This window comes from Aotus nancymaae, unplaced genomic scaffold, assembly GCF_030222135.1.
Source record: "Aotus nancymaae isolate 86718 unplaced genomic scaffold, 86718_ANA_hifiasm-v0.15.2.pri h1tg000011l, whole genome shotgun sequence".
NCBI classification, from domain to species: domain Eukaryota; kingdom Metazoa; phylum Chordata; class Mammalia; order Primates; family Aotidae; genus Aotus; species Aotus nancymaae.
In genome coordinates, this window is record NW_026988422.1 from 64,919,336 (window position 1) to 64,933,792 (window position 14,457).

The 14,457-nt window shown below is 42.2% G+C and overlaps 1 protein-coding gene across 8 annotated transcripts in view; it reads right to left on the reverse strand.

Moving 5' to 3' along the window:
- The window catches only part of STON2 (stonin 2), a 167,769-nt gene that overhangs the window by 62,815 nt on the left and 90,497 nt on the right, over window positions 1-14,457 (reverse strand). For 5 of the 8 annotated variants that reach the window (XM_064375104.1, XM_012476883.2, XM_012476880.2 and 2 more), the window contains one exon: window positions 794-964. The exons of the other annotated variants lie outside the window; for them this stretch is intronic. In XM_064375104.1, coding sequence (XP_064231174.1) covers window positions 794-964 — 171 coding nt within the window. The remainder of the gene's footprint in view (window positions 1-793; window positions 965-14,457) is intronic. 8 annotated transcript variants of the gene reach the window in all.

The following is a 14,457-nucleotide window of genomic DNA, read 5'->3' on the forward strand; positions in this document are numbered from 1 at the left end:
AGAAGCCTGTTAACAATGCAGTGCTTGATTGCTCTGAATTACTCTCTCACCCACAGCAACTGAGGGAGAGGGCCTTGGCACCAGCTCCCTGCACAAAACCTGCTTCCCAGCCTCCACCATTTGCCTCCAGACCATTCTCTCAAAGAATTCTCAACACACTATACAAAGATCTCAGTTTTCTCTCTTGAATGCGACACAAATTCCACATTGAACATCAGAATTTTTTTTTTCCCACAGCACCACAGATTTAATTCAATACCTTCATGTTCACAAATATTTAATTGGACTTACCTTGTAACTCTTTTCCTCAAACCCCACCTTGCATCTTTCGTTCAACACTGAACTCCTTTAAATAAAGTTCCTCCGTTTTGTTGTGAGACAACACATCATCTTGGTCTATTACAAAGCTATGGTGACACTTAAGCCACATTTCAATTAGTCAGAGGTGTCTATCTATTAAAATGCCCACAATCCTTCACACTTTTTCTTCCTCAAAACCTATTTGGTAAGCAATGTAGTTTTTTGTTTTGTTTTGTTTTTCTACAGTGCCAAAAGGGTAAGTTGTACTAACTAGAGGTAATTAGTTTTCTTCCAAGGCCATGCTATCAGGTTACAACTTCTAATAAACCCTGCTGCGAAAAGACATTTCTTTGTCTTGGGACCACTGAGAACTAACCAAACAAAACACCTTCAATTGTCTCAGAAACTCTGCCATCTAAACACAATCAGAAAGAAAAGCCAACACCAAAGCAAATAAAATGAATGAAGTGGTCCTGCTGCTGGCAGCCCTTACCATTGGGAGCGGAGGCCCCCTCCGGACCCTCGCAGGGGTTCTGGCTCCTCCTGGGCTGGGGAGAGGGTGGCGAGGGGTCCAGGCGGTGGGTGTGGGTAGAGGTATGCTCCGAGCATGCTTGAACAGGACTCACTGCCGTCTGCCTGCCTGTCTGCCACTCGGTCCTCTCGTCTGGGTGGGAAGGGCCAAGATGAAAAAAAAAAAATGTGCAGGTTACTCACTGGCCTTCTCCAGCGGGCAGACACACCCAGGAGGAGGGAGAGGCCAGGCGCAGACAGGAGAGTCTTCAGAAGCTGAGCCTGAGATCTCCCTTCAGATTTCCTTTTGTTATTACTTCCTGAACTTTAAACTCAGTCTGCATGGGCATGGGTACTTAGGGAGGCAAATAACACTTGAGTAATTAGATTCTAAGGGCTTAATGCAAAGGTTACTTCAAAAAGGCAATGCTTTAGCACACATCCTTTTGCATTTCACCCTGAAATTTGTTTCCACTGTGTTAGAGTGTTAACACTGGCATAGGAAATGAGAGTGAAGGGTTACTCTGGGGCAGGGATCTGCAAGAGCCTGGGGCAAGCAAACTTGGATGTGATTTAAACAATGAGTTTCTAGAGTTTAACTTTTAGACTGAATTTTAGAGAAACAGGATTCTCAACAGTCTCCCAGCGCCTATGGACTCTGCCTTGTCCAAGAGGCACATTCTTGAAGTAGGTATCTATAAATCAAGATTTTAGAAATGGATTCACATTGTAAATGGAAGAACTTGTTATGTGATAGCCTGACCTCTGATTAATCCTGACATGAAGGCTTTCACAAATGGATAATTTGTCAGTTTGGGATGAAGCATGGGTGTTGTAAACAAAGGCATGGCAGTCATACAGCCTAGGGAGGTGGAACGGAGGATGAGAGAACAGATACTTGCCTCAATTAATCCTGAAAATGTACTAACAAGGGAGGATATTCCTCTTTCACATGTGAGCACACTGAGACCCAGAGGTTGGGGAACTTGGCTCATGCTGGGCCAGCTAGTAAACGGGAGACCCAGGATTTGGACCCAGGTTTGCCTGAACCCAAGACCTGGTATCCTCCCACCATACAGCCAGGCATGCCTGTCATCCCTCCAACACTCGCCTTTCTTCCACTTGCAGCTGATCTAAGGCTAGGCATCTTTTCTTAAATTTTTATAACTTTTCCAAAACTGATATACCATGAAATATAATTCTGTGGGTTTTTTTAATAAGTACAATAAAAGTGGAAAATGTACAGTATAGGTTCTTTACGGTAGCTTCTTACAGCCTTTCGTGTACTAATATACATTGTGACTCTTTAAGTTCAGGACCTACAGCCCCCAAAGAGGGAAGGGATCTTCTGAGTTTGGGAAACAGTATTATAGAGATGTGTTGTTGCTCTTTCTTCCTTTTTTTTTTTTGAACTTATAAAAAATCTCAAATGTATATACAGGCATAAAAAAAAAGTAAAAAGTTCTCTATTATTCTTAACCATCAGTCCCATTCCCCAGAGGTAACCACTGTTAGCAATTTCTTATGTATCTGGTTCAGAAATGTTTAGCTATATAAAGTGTACGACTAACCTCTTAAAAACAACATAACTAGGATTAAAGGATACCCATGATGTGTTATTTGGCACTTAAAAAAAAACCTTAATAATACAGTTGGGATTCTCCATATCAGCATATAGAATTTGTTTAGGCAAGTTAGTGTCAAGAAAAGTAGAAATTAGATCTAAAATACTGAATTACCACTTTATAGAAGGGTCTGCAGCATGGGCCACAGTATGCTTCATGACTCAGTGTCAGAAACTGGACTTTCCATTTCAGCTCTAGCTCTATAACTTCCACACTTGACGCTCATGTATAGAATGGGAAGGACCCTACGACCAACCTCATAGGTGGCTATGAGGGTCAGTAACAATAATGGCAATAATAACAATGCCAGCAGCCCCAGCCAACACTTACCCAGCACTTACTCTGAGCTAGGCACTTTTGTTAATGCTTTCTATGTATTAACTGAATAAAGCCTTACCCCGAATAACCCCAGCAATCAGTTACTATTATTATTCTCATTTTATAGATTGAGAGAGCCATTTCAGAGTGTGTACAAGAAGGGCAAAATAAATGCTTGAGGTTTTATTAATGAAGCAAACATGATACTGGCCACCTTGATTTTTGCCACACTGCGTTCCTAAACGCCGCACTACAAAGTGGATCCTATTTTCCCTTAGGAATAATGTAATTGCGAGTTCTGTTCCAAGACCTCATGTTGGCTTCCTACGAATTCAAGACATAATCAATAAAATCTTGTAAAAAAAAGGAGATACAACATAAATCTCATAATCACGTAAAACAGTAAAACGATGTTCCATGACTCAGACTTTATGAGATTGGCTCATACAGCCCCTCCTTTTTACTGATGATGGAAGTAATATCCAGAAGATTGTGTGGAACTTCTCTAAAAGTACATACCTTGTTACACCGTCTCAGTAATGAAACAATTTTAAAATGTGCCCACATTTGAAACCTGTATTACACAAGGAAACTGCAACATACTCTATAATATACATATAAACGTATTGTATCACAAATTTGACACAATATTAATATACAAGTTAGAACAAGCATGACGAATTTACGAGAAATAGCTTCCCCTGCCTGCCTCCTTAGAATTAAAATGTCATTTGAGGAATGATTTGACTGACTCATTTCTTAGAAAAGCTGTCTAGGGTTAATGCGAATCAATACTTTCCGATTTTCTTTTCTTTTCTTTTCTTTTTTAATATGAAGTCTCGCTCTGTTGCCCAGGCTGGAGTACAGTGGTGTGATCTCAGCTCACTGCAACCTCTGCCTCCTGGATTCAAGCGATTCTCCTGCCTCAGCCTCCTGAGTAGCTGGGACTACAGACTTGCACCACCACGCCCAGCTAATTTTTTGTATTTTTAGTAGAGACAGGGTTTAACCATGTTAGCGAGGATGCTCTCGATCTCCTGACCTTGTGATCTGCCTGCCTCGGCCTCCAACAGTGCTGGGATTACAGGCGTGAGCCACTGTGGCTGGCCAGTACTTTCTCATTTTCTCAATATATTTATCTATATAAACCACAGGCTTTCAACATCAGTCCATGGGTTTTATCCCTTCTAACACAGTTGCAGAAGCATCTTCATAGTTTGAGACATTACTTGGGACCTTAGCTTGATTTGGGGTGCAAAGTTTGACCTAATCCTCCTGCCCTCTTGCCAATTCTTTTTTATTTTTTAAACTCTCTTTAAACATGATTACAATTGAATAGGTACTATGCATTTTACTCTCAAGCTTAAAAAAAAAAGTGACAGAGAAACTAATTTCTCCCCCCTTCCAGCTCTGATTCTCACCTCAATATTTGACTATAACTTTCAGCACAGTGCCTAGAGTATGGTAGGGGCCTGTTATTTAGCTATTTTCCCCCATCCTGCCCTCTAATTTAGTGTAGTCTTCCTGTCCAATGGACTCACCACTAACAGGTCTCTCCTCTCCTCCCCTCCCCTCCTCAGCCCTCCCCTCTCTTCTCTTCCCTTTCCATCCCTTCCCTTCCCTTTTCTTGAGAGGGAGTTTCACTCCTGTTGCCCAGGCTGGAGTGTAATGGCATGATCTTGGCTCACTGCAACCTCCATCTCCTGGGTTCTAGCAATTCTCCTGCCTTAGCTTCCAGAGTAGCTGGGATTACAAGCACCCATCACCACACCTGGCTAATTTTTTCATATTTTTAGTAGAGATGGGGTTTCACCATGTTGGCCAGGCTGGTCTCGAACTCCTGACTTCAGGTGATCCACCTGCCTCGGCCTCCCAAAGTGCTTGGATTACAGGCGTGAGCCACTGAGCCCAGCTTTTTTTCTTATTTTTGAGGTCAGGAGTTCAAAACCAGCCTAGCCATCATGGTGAAACCCCATCTTAAATTAAAAAAATCAAAAACAAAACAATGATGTCCATCCAAACAGAAGTCTACAGCATGAATAGATATCGCTGTCCTGCTCTGAAATACACACACATGTAAAAGATACAAGTGCTTGCTTCAGCTGCTCTACAGCCAGTAATAGGGAAAAAACAGTAATGCACAATGGTGTTGAAGACAGAGTCTGAACCCCACTTCTGCCACATATGCTCTGGTCAAGTCAAAGTTCAGAGTTCCAGATTCCTGGTCTCTTGAGTGGGGATAATATCCTCTCCTTCATAAGGCTGTGATTGAAGATTAACTGAAAGATGTAAGACATTCTGTAAACTGCAGAGTACCACACAAATGTCAGGTTGTAACCCTCACTGCTTCTGGCTCTCTGAATGTGGTGGCAGTGGGCGTGATAATTGCTTTAAGAGAAGAACCAAGTTGTTTCTGTTGTTCTGGATTCCCCAGCACATGATTGACTCAGCTGCTGCTCCCAGAGCCGGTCCATCATGCTACTAAATTGCAGGAGAAAATGGGATTAGCTTATTCTCCTGTGGATGCTAACCTTTTCCTTCATTCCTCTTGCCTTATCAGACCTTCTCAACTACTTCCTCTTAGCATATTTACAAAACTTTTTAAAATCGCTATGGAAAATTTCAAACATACATAACAATGGAGAGAAAGGAGTAGCAAACGCCTCACTTCAGGCTCACTAGCTTCAACAATTATCAATTCATTACACACTTGTTTCATCAATATCACTATCCACTCTGGATTATTTTGAAGCAGCTTCCCAATATCATATCATTTTATCCATAAACATTTGTGCATGTATCTCTAAAATATAAGGATTCTGTTTTTAAACGCAATCAAAATATTACACCTAAAATGTGACAGCTGGGCACACCTGTTATTCCAGCAGTTTGGGAGGCTAAGGCTGTGGATCACCTGAGGTCAGGAGTTCAAGACCAGCCCTGCCAAAATGGCGAAGCCCCATCTCTACTAAAAATACAAAAATTAGCTGGGCGTGATAGCTTGTGCCTGTAATCCCAGCTACTCGGGAGGCTGAGGCCTGAGAATTGCTTGAACCCCAGAGGTGGAGGTTGCAGTCAGCCGAGATCGAACCACTGCACTCCAGCCTGGGCAACAAAGCAAGACTCCATCTTAAAATAAAATAAAATATGAATTATAATTACTTAACGTTATCCAATATCCAGAAAGTATTAAATTCCTCTAAATATCGCAAAGATTTTTTTTTATACTTTGTTCAAGTCGATATTGCAATTGGTTGATAGGTGCTGTCGTTTCATCCAAACATTCTTTTTCCATCTTTATTTTTTTCCTTGCAATTGATTTGGTAAAGAACCTGGTTCTTTGCCAGAAAATGTCCCACAATCTACATTTTGATCATGGTATGATTTAACATGTTCCTCTCCCTTTGGAATTTATAGTGAGATTTAGAAGCTTGATCACATTTAGATTTGATTTTCGGACAGACTAGCTACTTGAAAGGCAGTCTTACGTACTTCCATCAAGAGGCAAATGGCATTTGATAAGTTCTGGTATTTATGCACTTAGCAGCCATTGAGAATCAATACTTTGGCATTATTTCCTAGGGATTGAAAATGATTTTCTTCCATTTCTTCCTCATTTATTAACTGGGATGCTATTAGTATTCAAGGTTTATATTTATCTAAAATGAAAGCATACATTCCCCACTTCTGTTTTTGGCCATGACGTGTTATGCTAGACAATGTATGTTTTTTCCACCTACATATTTCATTAAAATCTATTTTACTGAGAAGATTATTTGGTTTAATAAAAAACTACTCAGATTTCTGTAAAACAGCAACAACTGGAAAACATCATTCAGAAACCTCAGTCGAAGAGTGGTGAAGGACTGGTCCACAGCACACCATTCAAGTTCAAACCTAATTTTGCCACTTGTGAGCTCTATGACTTTGATCAAGGCTTTTCATTTTCCTACTCTCAGTTTTTTTCATCTATAACATGGAGATAATAAAGGCTACCTTATAGCTTCTATGCGAATTCATAATAAAGTACGCAAAGAGTATGCTTCAGTGTCTGACAAACAGTAGATACTCAACAAGTTGTAGTCACCACTAGTTTCCTCATTGTCTCCCCCATACCAAGCACAGTGCCTGGCAAACCGCGGCTGCTCAGTCAATATCAAGTGAATAACTGAGGGATGATTGGCTTTACTTTGTCTCAAGCTGATGGTGGCTTTAATAGTTCAAGATGCTGGGAATACAGAAGTGAACAAAACAAAATCTCTATTCATGGACCTACATTTAATTGGTTGTAGGAATGGAAAAGGGTATGATTTGCTCCCAGGTTCAATTATCCCAGTCAGCTATTTTGAAAATAAGTACTATTGGTAAGCCAGGGTTGAGGAGCAGAATCAACTCAACTATATTTACAGAGATGTAAGCAGACATCAATTTTCTCCAAAAGGAAGAAGTACCAGCATTGCTATCACCTTGACTTGGCCTGAGGTGCTTTGAGGGCTCACTCCATGTACGGAGTTAAACTGTGTCCCTCGAAAGATAGGCTGATGTCTGCTATAGTTTGGATGTTTGTCCTCTCCAGATCTCATAATGAAATTGGATCCCCAATGTTGAAGAGGGGTGCCTAATGGGCGATGTATGGGTAATGGGGTGGATGCCTCATGAATAGATCAGTGCCCTCCCTGGGAAGGCAAGGAGGCAAATGCGTTTTCATTCTATTAGTTCTGAAGTGAACTAATAGAATGTCAAAAGGAGCCCAGTACTTCCTCTCTCACTCTTTCGCTGCCTCTCTGGCCATTTGACTCCTGTACATGCCAGCTCCCCTTGTGCCTCCAGCATAAGTAGATGCAGCCTGAGGCCCTCAACAGACGCAGAGGCCAGTGCCATGCTTCTGGTACAGCCTAAAGAACCATGAGCCAAATATCTTTTTCTTTATTAACTACATTCTCAGGTATCCCTCTAGGGCAACACAAAAATAGACTAAGATGTCGAAGTCCTAATCCTCAGAAACTATGAATGTGACTTTATTTGGAAATAGGGTGTTTACAGATGTAATCAAATTAAGACAAGGTCATACTGGATTAGGGTGAACCCTAAATCCAGTCACTGGTGTCATTACAAGAAGAGACACAAAGATACAGGGGAAAACGTCATGGGAAGACAGAGACAGAGACTGGAATTATGCTGCCATAAGCCAAGGAAAGCCAAGGACTGCTAGCAACTAGCAGAAATCCCGCCAACATGTTGACTTTGGATTTCTAGCCTCCGAGACTGTGAGAATACATTTCTGTTGTTTTCAGCCACTCAGTTTGAGGTAATTTGTTACAGCAGCCATAGGAAATGAAAACATCCAGTGAACTCAGACCAAAAGTATGGATCCACCAGCCTACATGTAGCTGAAACTGTTTAGTGAGAAAGCGAGAGAAGTGGGTGAGGGAAATCCTAGACAGGAGAACCTGAGTCAGCTTTGTCTTAGACCAGCTGGGCCCACAGCCGGCTCTTCAAAGCTGCACAAGTACCAACAGGTAAGCCTGCTTTACCTGAAAAGCAGGTGGGCAGAAGCCACAGGACTTGTTGGCACTAACATGTTGGGAATGAAAATGTTCTTTGTAGGGTAAGGCAGCTTCTGTCTTCCTCCACGGGAAGGAAAGGGGGACTATTAACACCATCCAGTGCTGGGGGAGAAGCACTTTATCCTAGGCATCCACCTCTCTATGCTGTTGTATCTCAGGGAGGCTCTCCGACCTAATAAAAACATCTACACACTCTGACATGGGATGGTACTTAGCCCTCCCCTGGTTACTCGACCATGCCAAGCCTCAGCATACCTCCACCTCCTCTCGGCACTGTGAGAAGAATTCAATGCAATAATGCAGTGGAGAACCTGGCATGGGAGAGGTGCTGCTTTGGCACCCTTTACAAAGCCATATCTGGACACTTATAACGGTGAATAGTCATGGTGGCCCCTCACAAATGTGCCAGGCACTGAGCTGGACACTGTAGAGACTGAGTGACGGTCTTTGTTAAATAACTGTTAGGACTGTGGGATTTAGAGATGGTGTCTTTTTTTTTCTTAAAATTTTGCCTCAAATTTCCTCTCACCCCCACTGCACACGTCAGTAGCACATGATTTAGCCCTTAATTGGTGGCTAATTATTGCAGGTGTGCTCATTTTATTTTCCTAGCTTAGCTCCTTCAGGGCAAAAATTACCTCCTTTCACACCATCTGTCAGCACCTACTCAAAAGTCCTGCATCCCCAAAAATTAGCTGGCCTTACAGGCAGGACTATGCCATAGACTTCTCTCTACCTTTCTGGAGAACGAGCTGTAACAAGCTGCTTAGTGATTAAGTTAGTACGAAGAAGGAAGCAGAAGGAGCTATGACTAAGAGTTGTGCTCACATTTGGGGTCTGCTAAATCATTTCCTATTGATTCATCTGAAATGGCACCACCAAGGCCACAGGGCAAAACATGCAGGTGACACTCAGTGATCCAGCTATGGGTCAAAAGCACCTGAGAAACCGGTGTGTGTCTGTGTGCAGGTTTGTGTGTGCACGGGCAGCGGCATGTCGACATACCTCAAGGCTAAAGCAATTTAAGCTTTTCTCTTCCTGAGATAAAAAACCAGCCTTTCTCAGTGACTGCTAGAATGTATTATCTCTTTATGACTGCCACAGATGCTTTGGGTACTTGCTGGAAGCAAGAAAGAGACTTTAGTTCCACGTGTCTTTGGAAATGTGCATAGGAGAATTATGCACCAGACACTGTGCTAATTTCTTTACATTTGCTGTTTTGTTTGTTTGTTTGTTTTAGACGGAGTCTTGCTCTGTCACCCAGGCTAGAGTGCAATGGCATGATCTCGGCTCACTGCAACTTCCGCCTCCCGAGTTCAAGTGATTCTCCTGCCTCAGCCTCCCAAGCAGCTGGGACTACAGGTGCGCAACACCACACCCAGCTAATTTTTTGTACTTTTAGTAGAGACAGGGTTTCACTATCTTGGCCAGGCTGGTCTTGAACTCCTGACCTTGTGATCCACCCACCCTGGCCTCCCAAAGTGCTGGGATTACAGGCTTGAGCCACCGCGCCTGGCCTCCATTTGCTTTTTTAATGCTTCTACTCAGAGGTTCTACGGGGTTGTACCAACCCTATTTCACTGGCTGGAAAACTGCCTAGAAAAGGCAGAGCCAGGACTGGATCTGGTGTGTCAGTGACTCCAGCATAGAATTCTGCATGACCACAGTTCAATACCGTTGGGAAAGAGGGGACAAAGCCACGGAACTAATATCAGGCAAAGTTCTTAGACCCTAGACATTTCCCTCCCATAGCCTCATCCACTGCCCACCAATATAAACAATGAACTTTCACTGGCAACCCTCAAATCACTTCACAAAGATGGCCTCTAGGCCTAAATCCAGCTGTTGATGGCTGGGGGGCAAAAAAAAAGAGACCCACATTGAAGTCATTGAATTGGGTTAAAAGCTGCACTGTCTCTCCTCTCCATGCAGATTGGCTAATTGAGGTTAGAGCCATAGAAACCCAACAAAAGGCTCTGAGGAGCCCACACATCCTAGCCTAACTGCTGCCAGCCACTGTGGGGAGGGCCAGAGGAAGCCCTGCTCTCCCTCATTCCTCAACAGTTTAACGAAGATTTGATCTGTCATCTTCCCAGGAACACACGACTGCATGACTGTCCAAGAGAAACTGATTTTTATTCTCAAACAAAACAGTGGATCCTCCTTTAAAGCCAGAAGTCGGCAATAAAATGGGTCATAAACGTATTTATGGGGTTATAACCCCATTAGAGTAGGCAATTGGATTTCTCTCCTAGCCCCTGGGCCTGCAGAAACCACATTCCTGGAGAAGTTCCTTCTCTGAGGCTGGGGAGCGGTGGGAAGATCTGCAGAGCCTGTGGCCCTTCCTGAGCCGCTCGCTGCCACACATGGGCACTTTTCGGGCGGGATCTTCCTTGGCCTCTGAAAGTTATGAGAATATTCACCCAATACCATCTATTAGCTAATGAGGCTATCTGGCTTGCTTTGTATGTTTGGGGTGATTCTGAAAAAAGTCACATTCACATTTTAAAATGTCTAAGATTTTATCACATAAATGACACACAAAAATAAAATTTTATATGCATCATAAAGCAAGCATTACGTTTGAACCAGCAAAGAAAAACCCAACCATTTTTTTTTCCAGACTTATTTTATTTCTACTCTTTAAAAACCTCTCTTTTGGGGATAGACATTCCTGGGAAGAAGGCATCACTACTCAGATATTAAAAATACCTTACCATTCCATTCCCCACATAGGCTTGAATATACTAAACCTACCTCAGTGCCTTGAACTTACTGTCATCTTCTGCAACTTTTTGCCATTTTTGTAGAACTAAGTTGACAAGCAGACTTTCCGAGACTGAGGGTGTTTAGCACTTTTCAAACAGGGAAGAAGTTGTCATATGAAAAAAAAGATCAGATTTGTTCTTTATGGATCCAAGACACTGTCATAATAACTATAATAATAACAACAATAAATTATTTGAAGAGCTGACATCCATCCGTTAAGCATATTTATTTTATCAGTCATTATTCTAAGAGCTTTTTTTTCACAAGAAAGTTTTTAGTTTATTAATCTTCTTATGAAAAATCCACAATGGCCACAGATAATATCATTGCAACGCCTTTACCCCTTCTGCTGTGATCCAATCTCCAGCTCACTGCTAGACACTTCATTTCTTTTGACCGAAACCAACACTGACTCCTGCAGTCCCCCTGACTTGCCTCATTCTGTTCTTGCATTCCTCTCGCTGCTTTCTTGAGGTCTTTTTCTTCTCATACAGACTATGTCTTGCAAGTCTATGTTTGGGTTCATATTTCTTTGCATAATCCAGGGAATCATAAATCATGCCACAGCCAGTTGTCTTGCCACCACCAAAATGAGCTCTGAATCCAAATACAAACACTAAAGAGTTGCATTTGATTTTTTTTTTTTTTTGAGACGGAGTTTTGCTCTTGTTACCCAGGCTGGAGTGCAGTGGTGCGATCTTGGCTCACCGCAACCTCTGCCTCCTGAGTTTAAGCAATTCTCCTGCCTTAGCCACCCGAGTAGCTGGGACTTCAGGCACGCGCCACCATGCCCAGCTAATTTTTGTATTTTTAGTAGAGACGGGGTTTCACTATGTTGACCAGGATGGTCTCGATCTCTTAACCTTGTGATCCACCCACCTCGGCCTCCCAAAGTGCTGGGATTATAGGCGTGAGCCATCAGGCCCAGCCTTAATTTTTTAAAAAATAATATAAAACAAAGCATTATGCTATAACAATATGATGGAATACTACTCATCAATAGAAAAAATTGATTATTGGTACCCATAACAATATAGATGACTCTCAAAATAAGCTGAGTAAAAGAAGCCAGGCAAATTAGAGAACCTACTCTATGATTCCATTTCTACAAAATTCTTAAAAATGCAAACTAATTTGTGGTGACAGAAAGCAGAGTAGTGGGTGTGGGTGCTTAGGGGTGGGGTGGGGGACAGAAGGGAAGTGATTGTAAATGCACACAAGGAACTATAGGGGCTAGTGGATACGTTCATTATCTTGATTACGGTGATGACTTCACAGGTGGGTACATCTGTCAAAACTCATCAAACTGCATTTTTGAAAGCTGGAGAAAAACACAGTGGCTCTATAGATCTTAAACAGGGCCCCTAAAACCAGGGGAGATGAGCACTACAGATTGCTGTAGCTTTTGGGACACAGATGTCTTGTGAATATTTGTGTTTTTTCAGGGCACAGAGCTGGAACACATTTTCCAGCGCCCCAGTGGTGAGCTGTGGCCAGGCCCTGAGTTCTGGCCAATAGAATGTGCACTTCCACATCCCACCCACCACCTAGATGACTCTGAGGACACAGAGTAGCCTGGGTTCCTGAACTTTGGAGCACTGCACGTGGACACCAACTCACACTAATGGTGGCTTGAATGAAAAACGAATTACGTTGAGGCACTGAAATCTTGGAGTTGTGACAGCAGTTAGCCTCCTGGACAAGGACATTATATCAATTATCTAACTACTATTCATATATATCAATATATAGCATATTACTAATGGAATGTTATATAATACATGTTAATATGTTAACAATTGGTATATTAATATTCTTAGTACCAATATTAATACCAGTAGCAGAACAGTGGGCAAATCATTGAAACTTAAAAAGCCCTAGTCTCCTCTGTAAAAAGGAAGAACATTTTTCTGCTTACCTCACAGGCTGTAATAACAGATGAATAAAATCATGTATGTGAAAACTTTTGAAAACAGATGTACTTTTCACATACAAGATAATGATCATAATTGCTATTACCAATGTCTGTATCTGATTTTCTCAGGCCAAGTTCACAGTTTCACTTCCAGTGAGCATCAGGTGACTTTTGTTCCAAGTCAGAAAGACCTCACTCTTAGTCCAGTAACTCTCTTCTATTTGATGTGATCTGAAAAGCACTCACTGGGATGATGCTTGTTGATACAAGAAGGGAGAGGGATGGGTGGACATGTTTAATTGTAAATTCATAGATAAGGAACACATTTTGCAAAATAAAAATATGATCAGCTATGCTTCTTGCTTTATATTTCCTTATTTTATAAATTTTTCCCCCCAAAAGCCTGGCCCTGAATCCTATTTCTGGGAGGTCACAAGGGAAGCAAAGCAACTAATGTATTGCTAATCTAAATCATCGCTGCTGGAAAAAGGGCCTCAAAGTGCATTTGAACACTAGCAATTGAGAGGGCACAATGAGAACAAGTAGGCATGTATGGGGCACATACCCACTCACCCACGAGCTCCAATTAACTCCTGGGATTCCTTCTAGACTCTTCCAGATAGTGCTACTCCACATACTATAACAAAAGTTCTGCCAATACCGTATTTTAAACAGGTGAAGTAAGAAACCTTTCAATGAATGTCACCTTTTTCTTTTGGAATCCATAACCCTAATCTAAATTATGCCACAGTAACAGATAATCTCAGAATCGTGGTATCTTACAATTACAAGATTTATTTTTCCCATTTACACCCATCAAGGGTCAGCTAGCAGCTCTGCTCCACATCTTCATTCCAGGGCTCAGGGTGAAAGAACAGATCTTGTCTACAGCATCTGACTTATCCCTGGCATTCACAGGCACTGGTCTAGAAGATCAGATGCTGGCTCACATAATCCATGTTTAAGCATTTAAAAGTATAAACCACATGAGACTGTTAACGTATGTCTTATACTCCTTGACCAATTTATGTTCATAACAACCCAGAAAGCCACGATAGATTTTTTTTTTTTTGAGACGAGTTTCACTCTTGTTGCCCAGGCTAAAGTGTAATGGCATGTCCTTGGCTCACTGCAACCTCCGCCTCCCAGGTTCAAGTGATTTCCTGCTTTAGCCTCCTGAGTAGCTGGGATTAGAGGGACCCACAACCACATCCGGCTAATTTTTGTATTTTTAGTAGAGATGGGGTTTCGCCATATTGGCCAGGCTAGGCTCGAACTCCTGATCTCAAGTGATCTCCCGCCTCAACCTCCCAAAGTGCTGGAATTATAGGAGTAAGCCACTGCACCCAGCCCATGATGGACTTTTGACTTCTCGGACTCCTTAGAACTCCACACAGAAATGTCACAATGCAGGGCGAGGTAGCTCCTGGTCTGGAACCTGCTCCGTTCTCTT